Source organism: Drosophila grimshawi, unplaced genomic scaffold (genome assembly GCF_018153295.1).
Source record: "Drosophila grimshawi isolate 15287-2541.00 unplaced genomic scaffold, ASM1815329v1 contig_462, whole genome shotgun sequence".
In the NCBI taxonomy this organism is placed as follows: Eukaryota; Metazoa; Arthropoda; class Insecta; order Diptera; family Drosophilidae; genus Drosophila; species Drosophila grimshawi.
The window spans coordinates 1-14,707 of NW_025063265.1; the positions used below are offsets into that span (position 1 = coordinate 1).

A 14,707-nucleotide genomic window follows, 5' to 3' on the forward strand; every position below is an offset into this window, starting at 1 on the left:
ATTAACGATGTTACTAATAACACTTTCTAAACTCGAGCTATAAAAATATCGAAATTTGGAAATTGTTAAAACGATATTTTACGGGACACTAAATGTAATTGTAGACCTTTTTCAACACTCGTAACTATCAACTGATGTTATGAGCAGAAAATCAACTTGCTTCTCGTTTTAATATCAACAATATGGACAAGCACAAGCACTCAAAAAAGAAGACCGGATACCGGAAGCAGAAGTGGAGGAGAGGCCATTCGAGTCCGGAACGCAGTAAGCAGCAAACTTAACCGATAACATTGCTTAACGCGAATCCTTTCTAGCGGTACGAGCCTGAGCAGCTTGGAGCAGTGGCTGCCCTCTGGCTTTAACACAGACAATGCAGGGTTAAACTTTAATTTGAATTTTGATTTGCCGACCTCCTTGGTTATACCCCAATTAAGGTCCTCCCGTCCAAACAATCAACAGTCACCAGTTGTTAAGGAAACTTTCAATCAACCTGAGTCGCCAGCTCACGATCACAGTTTTAATTCCATGTCGCCCACTAATCATGACATTGTTGAATGCTTACCCACATCGGAGGACATCTGGAATTCATACGAGGATTATAAGAAGGGCGGACCCCTTTGCTGGCCACTGAACCTGTCTGGCAATATACAATGCCAATACAATGAGAACATCCCAGTGACAGCGTACCCATCAGCATCTGAACCAGAAGAGTCGAACGCTAGCTATGATGATGAGCAGGAGCAGGCCGTCGCTTGGCTAATGGAGTCTGACGTGAAGGTCGAAAAGCCAGCAACTCGCAGAATGTCTTTTAATAAATCCTACAGTCATAATCATACCATGGAAGAAGAACGCGAATTGGCAACATTTTTTAAATTGAAGGCATTACAAATGCCACCAGAGAGACACATCGATACATATATGGAGCTGCTGCGCTTGGCCAGAACGGAGGAGGATCAAAAAATGCTTTATAATGCTCTGACATCCAAATGCAAAGCGACTCTAAGCGAAGAACATGTTGCATCACCTATGGAGCCGGAACTAGTTGAGGAATCAGCAGCTGAAGTTGGACATCTTTTAGATGTGGCACCAACGGTTGCCATAACTATTAATCATAAAGTGCAGCAAACCATGGATTCAGTTGCAGATATTGACGATATTGGCAAAACAATACAGCTGAAGAGCAAGCAGACTGAAATACAAAAAAATCCACTTAAATGCCTACAGCAATTGTGCCAGGATGCATCCGTCGAGATACCAAGCAAAGTGAAATCAACGACTAATTCACCAGAAATAGACTCCACGCAAATCCATCACAGTAAGCAGTTGCATCTGCCAAGTGTGAGCACAGTTAGCCAGAAATCCCAAATTGCTAGCTCAGCAATTGACGAAGCGAAACAATCTAAAACCACGAATGGAAACCAATGGCAAAATAACTTCCAAGAAGTTATCGACCAGAATATGCCAGATCCTGCGAGTGCTACGCAATCGTTGGGACGATCCATGGATAGCAGTCGCATCACCGAAGCTACTGTCAACCTGGATGACCTGAAACGTTGCCTGCTAATGCCTCCATTGCCCTCCAATCCAGATCCACGACTCCAGCACCTACGCATCCTGCGTCCACCAACTCAGCGGAATGGCGAACACGTCAATCTCCAGATCGAAATGCTGAATGTGAATGCATATGCAACGATGGAGATGAATTGTGGCCTGGACCTAATGAAGCTGGCCTTGAAGGGGGCCAATGCTGTGTACAACAGCAACATTAAAGTGCTTCAGATGCACTTCGAGGACGGCCAGGCTGCTTGGATCTGGCACGATGGCAGCATACTTATCACCAATGTGCCCAGCAAAGCAATTCTTGCAAAGACTCAAAGCAATATTGTACGCAAGGTTCTCGATGAAAAGGTGCCAGCAGCACTGGTTCAGTGGAATGTTTTACATTCCCACACGGTACACGTTGCACAATTTCCCTGGGAGATTTGCATTGAGGAGTTCCGGCAATTGAGAACCTATCCGCTGGGCACGGCTGAGGGCCGCCATAAATTTGCCTACTATGTGGATAAGAGCTCATCAGGAGTCGCTGCCAAAGTCTTTGAGTCCGGTACCATCCATGTGTTTGCGATGAGTGCAGCGTTAGCTAATAGCATGTTGGAGAAGCTTTACCTGCTTACGGCCAAACATCGCAAGCCCAAGCCAAGGACTAGAATCGAATAGAAGCCATAATGGAACACTCCATATTCTACTATACAAAACCATAAATTCGATAACAGTTACACTTGTTAGATTTCAATATGAGTTCCTTTAGGTTCGTAACTTAAAGAAACTACTTAGATCAGCGCTAATCCGGGCTCACCAGGCACTATAAAGAAACGGTTTCTACTACAGCCGTAGCAGCAAACACTTCGTGATCTAATACAGAAAATCGCCTCGAAAACTAAAATCGCCAAAACCCTAAATCGACACAAAAATATGTTGTCATTTTAATAATTAATATGAGTAACAAAAATTATAATTTAAAGAAACACCCTGGAAATATGAAACATATTTTTCTAAATTTTAGAATCCACTACCTTTCGTTTTACAAAATTACTCTCTGAAGAATAAGGTGAGGAACTCTTCTGTGCGTTTTTTTTCTTTCAGTGTTTACGATTTGCATATTTTTTGTACAAAAATGTTTGGACAATAACAGCAAAAAACTTTTAATCTTAATGAATTGTTTACATATTTGAATTTGGCGCCCTGCGAGGCATCATTTGAATAGCTTATTAGTTAGTTAGTTGTAATTAAGTATGCACATAATGTTAGGCTTAGTTTAAGTTGCAGCAGCAAGCGTTAGTAGCGCTCCATTGTATGTGCTCTCTTTGTGTAGCGCTCTCTCCCTCTCCCTCTCACTCTCTCTCACACTCTCCTCTCACACATCTCTCTCACATCTCTCTCTCGATAAAGAGCGTTCGCTTATCCGCCGGCTGCTGCAGCTATTCAGTCGATCCGCTTTACTTACTCTTCTTGTGTTGTGAAAAGGCTCAGCGTTGGATTGTAGACTCCTAATATCCATTGTTATTAAACTTTATAACGTTGCTGAAATAACTGTGTTTTTATTTCAAATAAAGCTATCGAAAATCTTATAGAGTCAAAAAATGCCAAGCAATAAATACTTTTAAGATAATCGGATAGCTTTATATGCAAATATTAGACTTAAAGCGACTATCTCAAGAACATTGCAAAGCGCATAAGCTTTCAGCAATTACAGTATTACATGCTCAGAGACAAAGCTTTTGCTCAGTCGGAATCAAGAATCTGAGAGCGTCACACGAGATCGCAGTACGTATTTATACAAAACTATGTCGACTGTCAACGCACCCGGTTGGATTAATCAACAGATTTTTAGTGATCTACTTGAGCATAATCACAATGATTTTGAAAGTATCGAAAAGTTTGAGTGCAACGCAGCGATCAGCGGGGGTGAAAATTATTTGACAATCGTGCTGCGCATTGGCATTGAAATGCAGCTGAAAGGTGAGTCACCGATGAAAGAGAGCTGAATCCGATTTGTATTCGATTAAATATGTGTTTATTCGCAGATAAAAGCAGCAAAGAGATAAGTTATGTATTGAAAATTCCATTGGATAATGATCGTGGCGATGAGCACGATTTCCATGAATTTTTCGTGACGGAGTCTGACATGTATGATCGTCTCATACCCGAATTGGAGGAGCTTTATACCAGGCACACAAATCTCACGATTCGATTCAAGCCACGGCATCTTAAGTTCAGCAAAAACCCGCCCAAATCCGATTACATATTGATGGAGGATCTACGCCCCAAAGGCTATATCAATTTGGAGCGCATGTTGGGCTTGGGACAAACCGAACTCAAAGCAGTGCTGAAAAAAATTGGCTCAATGGCACGCGGCATCCGCTCAAAGGGTGGCAGAGCTGGGAGACTACGAGGAAACATATCAGAAGAGCTACATGAGTCCCGAGTGCTATAAGTGGATAGAACATACAAATATAACATTTAATGTGCCATTTTTGGAGTGCCTGCAGCAGTACGAATTGGATCCGGGGCACCAGCAATTGATAGTAAGTAAAAATGAGCCTGATTTAAAATAAGAATATTCGATTGCTAAACTATCGGACCAAGTTCGAGTTGTGTAGTAAAGGCATAGTTAAATAGTTGGGAGTGGTTACATTAGATTAAAACTATACTTATCTCCAATATATATTTCAGACCAATTACACAGATCGCATGACAGACTTGTATATGGATTTTGGTCGCATTGATAAATCCGAATTTTGCGTGCTCAATCACGGCGATTTCTGGTGTAACAATTTCCTTTTCAAATTGAACTCTGGAGATATAGAGGACATATGTTTTGTGGACTTTCAATTACCGAAATATGGCACACCCGCTCAAGATTTATTCTGTCTATTGATGACGACACCAAACATACACATCAAGTTGGGCAAATTCGATGATTTCATAGAGCATTATCATCACGAGCTTGTGGCGCATCTGAACCTGCTAAAATATACCTCCAAAGTGCCCACACTGACGGAATTGCAAATGAATCTACGAAAAAATGGTCTGTGGGGTGCGTGTTTTAAACAAATTCATATTACGTAAATAGAATAATTGCTGATTCCATTATTTTGTTTTGACAATGGTCATACTCACAGCATTTGTATGCGCTCAGCGAATGCTGCCCGTAACACTTTACCCACCCAGCCCGGATTCCAACATTGGGAACTTCATGGGCGACTCGGAAACAGCAATGAACTTCAAGCGTCAAATGCTGTCGAATCCCAGCTATATCAAGCAAATTAAACTCATTCTACCCTGGCTCATTGAAAGGGGATACATAAACTGAATTGCGACACTGATATGCATATTTATAATTTATACTAATTTTAGTATGTTAAATACTTACGAATTGTAATTAATTATGTGATAAAAAAATGTATTTTATATAATTTTTGTTACTTATTTTTAATTCATAAATATAATCTAATGATTGAAGTTAAATATTACTTTAATAACTCATCCAATTAATCGTTCTATTATTTTTTTCTATTTAAATTCGTTGAGAAACTGTTTAAGAAGAGTGCAATTTTGGTTATTATTAAAGCTTTTTGTTCGTAGAGAGCCCAAACTGATTTGTTTACACTTTTCAGTACCCTCTAGCAAAGAGAATAATATGAAATATTCATTTAATATCTCTTTGGCATTATGAGATGTAAAGAGCGCACTTAAAGAGTAACAAACCGTAAGAGCTTATCTACATTGCCGAGAAGACGAGAGAGTGTTAGACAGAGATGTTCATGAAAGAGTATCTACAATCTGTTTGTGAAGAGACTTCAGAAAAGCTTTCATATTTGCTAGGTTTTTTCGCATTTAATTTATATTAGGAACAGCAAAAGTTATTTAAAAAGAGCAGCGATCTGTAGAGAGCCATTAAATGCTCATCTGCTAATGCCCAAACAAGAAAAAAATAGAAACACTCTTAAAATATGAAATAAAACTTATACAGCGGGTCTACTCAGAAGTTTTTATGTTTAGGTTGTCCCTTCAGATGGAACTTATTCAAATTTTTCTTTGAAGTAGAGCGCAATATTTATGTTGATAAATATAACATTTAGATCAAAAATAAAAAGGTTAAGCATAGCAGACGATAGAATAAACGAATTAAATGCAAGTGATATCTAATTCAAATAAAAAATAATATTGTTAAGTTTTTTATTTACATGAATTTGAAAAAACAAGTTATTTTTCAACATAAAGAAATAAAAACCCATTATAAAAATTATTACAATCAAAGTAAAATAATAATGGTCACAGGTTTTATAATTTTTCTAAGTTGCATCTTAATTTTTTTGTAAAATTACAAGCCTAAATAACTTTTCAATGCGATAAAAAAAAAATAAGATTTTGTGATAAGTTTTATAACTACAATTGCTCTACAAGATTGTAGAACAGGAACACCATTAAATAATGATAATATCTCAATGATAGCTGAAAGCTGGAAGAGCTTTAGACTCATGCCGAAACAATTGTATATAAACAGGTGACTTTCTTAACGATCCACACTGCTTTCACGAAGATCACATTGACTACTACTAAATTCTAAAGAGTTTTTAGCAATTATGTCGCCAAAAGCACCAGAAACAATATTTAATGCGAGTATTAAGCTACCGGAGTGGCTGAAGGCAGATCTTTTTGATAACGTGCTAAAAGATAGCTTTAAAGATTTCAAGGCAATAAAAGAGTTTAAGGCGGTGCCCGGCACAAACCCTGGCGATAATTATGCCACGGTTGTGCTCCAAATTAAAATAGTTGTGGAACTGAAAGGTAAGTGCAAGTGGAATTAATTGGGATTTGTACTAGAATTTAATCTATGCAGATAACACAACTGAATCCACTACGTTCATGCTGAAAATTCCACAACAGACGAAGGCATATCAAGAAGCCTTTGGGAAGAATACGTTTAGCATCTTTGATATGGAACGAGAGATGTTTACGATATATGTCCAAGAGTTTAAACAGCTTTATCGGAATGTTGGCCTAGATATTGAGTTTGGAGCCAAGTGCTACAAGCTAGATATTCCATATGAACATGTACTGCTAGAGGATCTAAAGCGCAAAGGATTTCAACCCGCTAATCGTCAGGTAGGCCTCGATGAGGAGCATACCCTTGATGTGCTCACAAAACTGGCTCAGTGGCATGCAGCCTCGGCTGTCCGGGTAGCCACAATGGGTCCATATCCCAAACATGTATCGGAGGGCATTTTCAATGAGGATGGAAAAGACTTCATACGCAAAATGTCCGATGATAGATTAAAGTACTTGCTCAAGTCCTTTGCCACAATTGAAGGCCACGAAGCGTACTATGAGGATTTGATAAATATGGAGGGTCACATAACAGAAAATGTTTTGGATGTCGCCGCTGTTGATCCAAAAGAGTTCAATGTGTTGAATCACGGTGATTTCTGGCTGCCCAATTTAATGTTCCTCTATGATCCAAGCTCAGGCAAATTACTAGATTCCTATTTGGTCGACTATCAAATGTGTAAATATGGAAGCGTCGCCATTGACTTGCTTTATTTCCTGATATCCTCTCCCCAACTGGAGCTTAAAGTAAGCAAATTCGATTATTTTGTTAAGCAGTACTACGATCAGCTGATAAAACATCTGAAAATATTGAACTACACTAAAGCGCTACCCAGTCTTATTGATATACACAAAACTCTGCTGAAGGCTGGCATTTGGGGTACGTTTTATAATTTTGTAAATCCAATCCTATTGTAGCAGATCTCTAATGATTCTCATTTTACAGGATTTTTGGCAGCTTGCGGTGTTATGGCTGGATGTTTGTTGGAACCCACTGAAATAGCCAGATTTGATAATTTATATGCCGAGACGCCCGAGGGAGATCAATTGAGAACTCTTTTATTTTGTAGCAAGGTCTACAAGGAGCATATTAAGGTTGTTCTTCCTTGGCTACAAAATCGCGGTGCTCTCCAATGTCGCATTAAAAGTAATTAGAAATAGATTCAAATAGAATTATTATACAAAAAACTAAATCAGCCTGAAAATGATTTAATGTGTCTAGCACAACTTACAAGAATTTGATATAACTTCATAATGAATTAAGATTTTCATTTTCAATTCAATTTATTTTTTTGAGTTGTATCCACAAATTTCCAAAATTAAAAATTGCAAAACTTTTTCGATAATTTCATTAGCCCACAACCGATTCGACTGCGGCAACGAAATAACAATAAATGACGAAATTAAGATAACAATAAAAAGCTTGAAGAGCTTTAAGCTCATGCCAAGATTTTTGTACATATATAACCCGGTTAGTTGTGAAAAGCTCAACAGATGTGCTATGGAAGGCACGCTGCCTACAACTGAATTTTCTGTGTTTATATTTTAAAGAGCATTAAGCGAGAATGTCGTCGAGAAATCAACAAACAAATGATGAGAAGATCAAACTGCCTGACTGGCTAAGGGCAGAACTATTTGAGAACTTGCTGAAAGAAACTATTGAACATTTTAAGGCAATAAAAGCGTTTAAAGCGGTACCCGGAACAAAACCTGGCGATAATTACGCCACGGTTATGCTGCGAATCGAGTTGGAGGTGGAATTAAAAGGTGAGTCGTTGGAGTATACAATTGATAGAACAATTTTTAATTTACTTGTAATCTACACAGATAACACAACTAAATCCATAACGTACATGCTGAAAATTCCACATGTCTCGGAGGCATATCAAGATACCTTTGGAAAAGCCAAGCATAGCATATTTGATATTGAACGGGAAGTCTTCACTATATATGTAGAGGAGCTCAAGCAGATTTACCGGGATGTTGGCCTGCAGATTGAGTTTGGTGCCAAGTGCTATAAGTTGGACATTCCATATGAACATGTGCTGCTAGAGGATCTAAAACCTTTGGGCTTTCAACCTGTTAATCGTCAGGCAGGCCTCGATGAGGAGCATACCCTGGATGTGCTCACAAAACTGGCTCAGTGGCATGCAGCTTCGGTCGTTCGGGTAGCCACAATTGGTCCCTATCCCAAACATATATCGGGGGGAATTCTCAATGAGGATGGCAAGTGTGTGATAAGCAAAATGACCGACGAAATGTTACCCTACGTGCTTAAGGCCTTAGAATCAATTGAGGGACATGAGGCGTACTACGAGGACATTAAAAGTTTGGGTGGCCAAATTACGGAAAACATTTTGCAAGCTGGCGTAGTCGATCCCAATGAGTTCAATGTTTTGAATCATGGCGATTGCTGGCTGAGCAATATGATGTTCCGTTATGATCAGAATACAGGCCAGCTATTGGATTCGTATCTGGTCGACTTTCAAATGTGTAACTATAGCAGCGTTGCATTTGACTTGCTTTATTTCCTGATATCATCACCCAAACTGGAGCTGAAAGTAAATAAATTCGATTATTTTGTAAAGCAGTACTACGATCAGCTGATAAAACATCTAAAGCTATTGAATTACACTAAAAAGCTACCCGATCTAGCTGATATACACACAACACTTATACAGAAAGGCATTTGGGGTAAGTATTTGTTTACAGAACTCAATGAATTATTTACAGATAATAATATTTATCATTTACAGGGTATATGACGACTTTTGGTGTTTTGGCAGGCAGTGCGTTGGAACCTACTGAAACAGCTAGTTTTGATAATCTATTTTCCGATACGCCCGAAGGAGACGCATTTAGAACTCTTCTATATTCTGGTAAGGTCTACAAGGAACACGTCAAGGTTATCCTGCCTTGGCTACAGAATCGGGGAGCTCTCCAGTCCCGCATTCGCAATGATAACTAATCATTAATTATATTTTAACTTTGTTCAAATTCAAATTTTGTTTCTAAGAATTGTAATATAAATGTACTAAAAAGAATGCCTTAATAAAATTAAATTCATCAAAAAAATACTTGTATCTTCCGAAAATGTTTTCAGTTGGTGAGTAATATTTTACACGCATAGGTTAATCCTGTAAACAGGCCTTACAGAATAGTATAGAAAAACCTATTAGAGATTGAGTCAACTAACATAGACTATCGTCGACTAAGCCCCCCAATTTGTTAAGAAAAACAGTAATATCATCTGTTTATAATAAAACCGAAGAATAACACAATTGCACAACAATACTATAATATTTATTATTATTATTAGGGGGGAAGCTGCACCGCGACCTATTTAATCTATTGTGCCCCCCTTCTGAGCCTATAGCTCTTCCATCAGCCCCAACTCCCTTACGAACGTGAGGATCTTTGTTGGGTTGAGGTCTACTATGTCTTTGTAATTCAAAACATGCGCTCCTAGGATGCTGCTTCTTCTTCTAATTAAGGCGACACATTCTACCAGGATGTGCATCGAGGATTCCTCCTCTCTTTCACAAAACCTGCAGAGATCGCTACTATATATACCCTGTCAATAGACCGGTAAGTATCCTAAGGTTGTTCTTTCCCATGGTTATAATCTGTTTAAAACGTGCAGGATTATAACCACCAAGGAGACATCTGGCTTGTCGGAGTCCTACTGCCTCTGACCAGCTCTGATGCCGTCTCTGTCTCTCCTCGTCTCTAAGTTCCAGTCGTATAGTGTGTCTCCCTATGCCACAATACGGTTCTGGTCCTGTTAGAGGCCTTTCTGCCCCCATTCTTGCTTGCTTGTCAGCCGCCTCGTTTCCCGATATGTCCCTGCGACCCGGGACCCATCGTAGGATGAGCCTGTTGTGAGTCCCGAGCAGGTCTAGCTTTGAACGAACTTCATGGACTACCTTCGATGTTATCTTAGTCCCCATTATAGCTTTCAATGCTGCTTGACTCTCGGATAGGATGGATATATCCGTATTCCGATAGTTACGTTCTATGTTGATGTCCGCACATATCCCTATCGCACACACCTCAGTCTGAAATATGCTGGTGTGCGTTCCCAGGGATTCATGGTAAAATACCCGAGGACCCACCACTCCAAGGCCGGTGCCCTGATTCGTGAGTGATCCATCGGTGTACCATTTTATGGTGTGCGTTTTCATGGGATGGACTTCATCCAGAGTTGTCCATTCCCTTTTACTACTCATACGAACTGTGAAATTTCGCTCGAATATGTATTCGGCTGCCATTTCGTCCCTAGGTTGCGTCAGTAGGGGTAGTTCGTTTGAAAGGAGTTGGGCATCTTTATGGCTTAAGATATGGTTGCCCCCAACTCCTTCTGCTGATATCCTGAGAAGCGTGGCTTCCTACTTAAGCCTTATGATATGGTGGAGTGGTGTGAGCTCCATTAAGGCTTCAATACTATAATAACAAAAATATAATAATCTCAAAGGCAGTTAGAGGAAAGTTCCATTTATAATGAATTTAATCAATGGTACTTCCAAACACACGTACTTCACATTTCCCATAATAGACAAGGAAAATATTACTTTATGGGGTCATTGAACCAAGTTTTGAAGGTCTGAGAGCCGTAAGAGAATTCCATGAACTAAATCACACAAGAGAAAAGCTTTCTGAATATTCCGAAAAACCTTGGCATATTTGTGTATTTTTTAGAGAGGGCCGTTAAGCTTTATAATTAATTGCAGTAGTTTGTCGCTGGTCGTTTGTTGATGGCTTACGGGTGCGAGTATGAATAAATAGAGTGTGAAAGCTAGATAGATATTAGAAACGCGATATTCACTACGGGAAACACAACTGCGTCAATTGTGAACAACTCGACGGGTAATTTATTTAATAGATCAAAATGACGACTGAAGCAAAAACCGATCAAACTGCCAGCAAAGTGCCCGACTGGGTACAAGCCGATCTATTTGTGGATGTGTTGAAGGAATCGGTTAAGGGATTCTCCAAGATCAAGAGCTTCAAGGCCGCAGGCGGAACGGCTGCAGGAGAAAACTATGCGACGGTCATGTTGCGTGTCAGTATTGAAGTCGAACTGGAGGGTGAGTCATTTTACGAACTATATCTTATCACTTTCTACGATCCACTGTCTGTACGTGTGTCTGTCATAGATGGCAAGGAAAAGTCAGTTTCGTATATGCTTAAACTGCCTCATGATCTGGAGATGTACAAAAAGATGATGGAGAGCAACAATATCTTTGAGGCAGAGTTCAATATGTACAAAACAGTTGTGCCTGAGTTGGAGCAAATCTATCGTGATGCTGGTGTGGAAGTTAAATTCGGAGCCACTGCCTATGAGTTGAAGGGGGCGAAATCTGATTATATACTGCTGGAGGATCTGGCACCCAAAGGTTTCAAAACCACCAACCGCTTAGAGGGATTGGATCAGGCACACACTGAAGTTGCCCTGCGAAAACTGTCGATGTGGCATGCCGCCTCTGCGGTGCGTGTGGCCACTAAGGGTTCCTATCCAGACCAGTTGACCATTGGGTTCTACAAGGAAGAACTGCGTCCAATGATGATTGAAATGAATAACAATATAGCAGGGAACTTCCTTAAATACTGTAAGTTGTACGAGGGCAACGAGGAGTATATTGACCGAGTTGTAAGTAATGTAACATTAAATCCGTTACGAAACCATTCATATTAAGTATCTATATTACTATCGCTCCAATAGAAAGAGATGATGCCAGAGATCACCGATCAAGAATTCAAAATGACTAAAATAGATCCAAATGATTTTAATGTACTGAACCATGGTGATTTTTGGAGCAATAATATGATGTACTCTCATGATTCATTTGGCAAAATCAATGAAATCCGTCTGGTGGACTTTCAAATACCTAAATTTGGCACAGTAGCTCAGGATTTGTATTATTTACTATTGTCATCTACAAAACTCGAGGATAAGCTGACTAAATTCGATTATTACATCAAAATGTATCATGAATGCCTATTGGAAAATCTGAAGATTCTGAATTATTCAAAACATGTGCCTACACTCCGGGAAATTCACTCAACGCTCTTTAAATATGGCTTCTGGGGTAAGAGAAACAAATAATTGTAATTTATGAATGAATTTTTAATAACAATTACAATAATTTTGTAATCAGGTTACCTGACTGCAACAAGTGTGATGAGTGCCGTTTTGGTTGATCCTACGGAAACTGCCAGCTTTGAGAATTTTCACAGCGATTCCACAGAAGGCAACGATTTTAAAATGTTGCTCTACTCCAATCCACGCTATCGAAAACATATCCAAATCGTTATGCCTTGGTTGCTGAATCGTGGAGCCTTTGATGAACTAGAAAGATAGGAAATGTATAATTTATAAACATATGCCAGACAGTCGGCAAATGTTTATTTATTTCAGCACTATCAATTCTAGTGAGTCATAGGGGAAATTAGGCTGCAACCAAATAGTGCATCGTGCATTGAACTCGGAACGGCATCGTAATGAAAAAAAAGAAAAATAGTCGAAGTCAACAATTTTATTGATAATATTCGCGGAAAAGCGTAAGTCTGCAGAGCGCTGTTGGCTCTATCGAACTGAAAGCTTTCGATATTGTAAATAATTCAATAGCAATAATATAATCATAAAAACAAACAAATTGAACTTAATTACGGAAAATAAATGAATATTAGATGATTAGTGTATCGAAGTTGTTTAATGTTTAATTAAATGTGTTAATTGATATATATATATTTCACTTATTATTTATTAAGTTATCTTTATGTACTTAATAGTAAATAAACTTCCATTAAATTAAGTTATCTCTCATGACAACAATTTTTAAGTTTCTTTTATTAAATAAACTGCGGCTTAAAAACAAAGTATGCATTTCAATAAAATTAAAATATTATAAGATTGGAGCCGGAAATGTTAATCAAAAATAAACCGATATCGATAACCTTAATTTTACAGACCCGCGGTACTCTTCCTTCACACTCAACAAGTTAAGTGATCGAATCCTGGGTATATTTCATATTTACTTTTACCTCTCCAAAAGCTCTCCTATTTTTTAGCTCAGCGATTGATATGATCAAAGCAAATAATTGAACTGATTATTAATCGAAAATTAAGCCAATCCATTAAATAAAAGCTGGTGAGTTTGGTTAAAATATCTCCCTAAACAAAAAAGTTGTACTTGTACATAATTCATTTAGCATCTATCCTATATAATTTTCAGATTTGCTTCTATTTCGACTTAAGGAGTAAATGTCTAAAGCGAGTAGTTTTTTTCATAAAACAATTATAAATTTACTGAATAGTTCATACGAAGAAATACACATAAAATAAAGAAAAGCATGAAATAAAGTAAAACACATACACATTAAGAAATCGTCTCCAACATGAATGTAGAGATTAATATTAAAGAATATAACTAACTAAACAAGTAAGAGTGCTGTAGTGGGGTGAGCTCGGCTACGATATACCATAAGCCCAGATGTTATATATATTCTAGTTGTTTTTGGAAAATTTATTTTTAAAAAGTTTTGCACCCAAATGTGAGCAGGTCTGCAAGTGCACTCATTTCTTATAGCAGAGCATTTTGGACGATAACTTCGATGTTTCTTGTTCGATCTCTACGAAATAGTTGATCAATAATATGCATATACATAATAATTATAATGTTCTTCCTTTAAAATTGAGGCATTTATTGTTGATTTGACGGAGACAGTTCTCGATAATGTGCGTCGGGTACCCGAGAACCTATATTTCAAATCTAGCTCTTTGCTACAGACGGACGGACAGACGGACATGGCTATATCGACTCGGCTGTTTCCACAAAATTGTGATACTGCATTTAATCATTAATACTTATAAACATACGTATTTCACAACATTCCAAATAATAAGCAATGAAAATATTACTTGTAGTGGTCAATCACAAGTAAACTAGTTTTGAGCTCTGAGAGCAGTAAGAGGAGTCCAAAACGCAAACAGTCAATCGGGAAGCTTTCTGAATGCTCATTACATAGTCACTCATGATTTTAGAGAGGCCCAAAAAGCTTTGTTATTTTTGGTAGTAAAGTGTCTCTCTTCTCATTTCGTTTTCAGATAGCAAATATGTGTACGCTGTAGGTTTACGAGGGAGTGCTAGTAGACATAAATGCAGTGTGAAAGCTAAATAGAATTTAGAAACGCGCTGTTCTCTACGGGAAACACAACTGCGCCAATTGTGAACAACTGGACGGGTAATTTATTTAATAGATCAAAATGACGACTGAAGCAAAAACCGATCAAACTGCCAGCAAAGTGCCCGACTGG

The 14,707-nt window shown here is 38.4% G+C and overlaps 4 protein-coding genes and 1 pseudogene across 4 annotated transcripts; all 5 read left to right on the forward strand.

Annotated features, from left to right (window-relative positions):
* The first annotated feature begins 194 nt into the window (after window positions 1-194).
* LOC122322631 lies at window positions 195-2,516 on the forward strand. Its single transcript, XM_043215710.1, has 2 exons — window positions 195-264; window positions 315-2,516. Exon 2 carries the CDS (start codon window positions 526-528, stop codon window positions 2,215-2,217), a length of 1,692 nt encoding a protein of 563 aa, XP_043071645.1. The 5' UTR covers window positions 195-264; window positions 315-525; the 3' UTR covers window positions 2,218-2,516.
* Window positions 2,517-3,335: 819 nt separating this feature from the next.
* LOC122322630 lies at window positions 3,336-4,948 on the forward strand (annotated as a pseudogene).
* A 1,178-nt stretch (window positions 4,949-6,126) lies between these two features.
* Window positions 6,127-7,939, forward strand: LOC6563130. Its single transcript, XM_043215711.1, has 4 exons — window positions 6,127-6,351; window positions 6,404-7,270; window positions 7,337-7,537; window positions 7,746-7,939. The coding sequence occupies exons 1-4, from the start codon at window positions 6,147-6,149 to the stop codon at window positions 7,937-7,939; spliced, it is 1,467 nt and encodes a 488-aa protein (XP_043071646.1). The 5' UTR covers window positions 6,127-6,146.
* Window positions 7,940-7,955: 16 nt separating this feature from the next.
* LOC122322632 lies at window positions 7,956-9,465 on the forward strand. Its single transcript, XM_043215712.1, has 3 exons — window positions 7,956-8,157; window positions 8,218-9,084; window positions 9,147-9,465. The coding sequence occupies exons 1-3, from the start codon at window positions 7,956-7,958 to the stop codon at window positions 9,356-9,358; spliced, it is 1,281 nt and encodes a 426-aa protein (XP_043071647.1). The 3' UTR covers window positions 9,359-9,465.
* A 1,735-nt stretch (window positions 9,466-11,200) lies between these two features.
* On the forward strand, window positions 11,201-12,980 carry LOC6563535. The gene is made up of 4 exons (XM_001990422.3): window positions 11,201-11,477; window positions 11,547-12,040; window positions 12,113-12,479; window positions 12,549-12,980. The coding sequence occupies exons 1-4, from the start codon at window positions 11,279-11,281 to the stop codon at window positions 12,749-12,751; spliced, it is 1,263 nt and encodes a 420-aa protein (XP_001990458.2). The 5' UTR covers window positions 11,201-11,278; the 3' UTR covers window positions 12,752-12,980.
* Window positions 12,981-14,707: the final 1,727 nt, after the last annotated feature.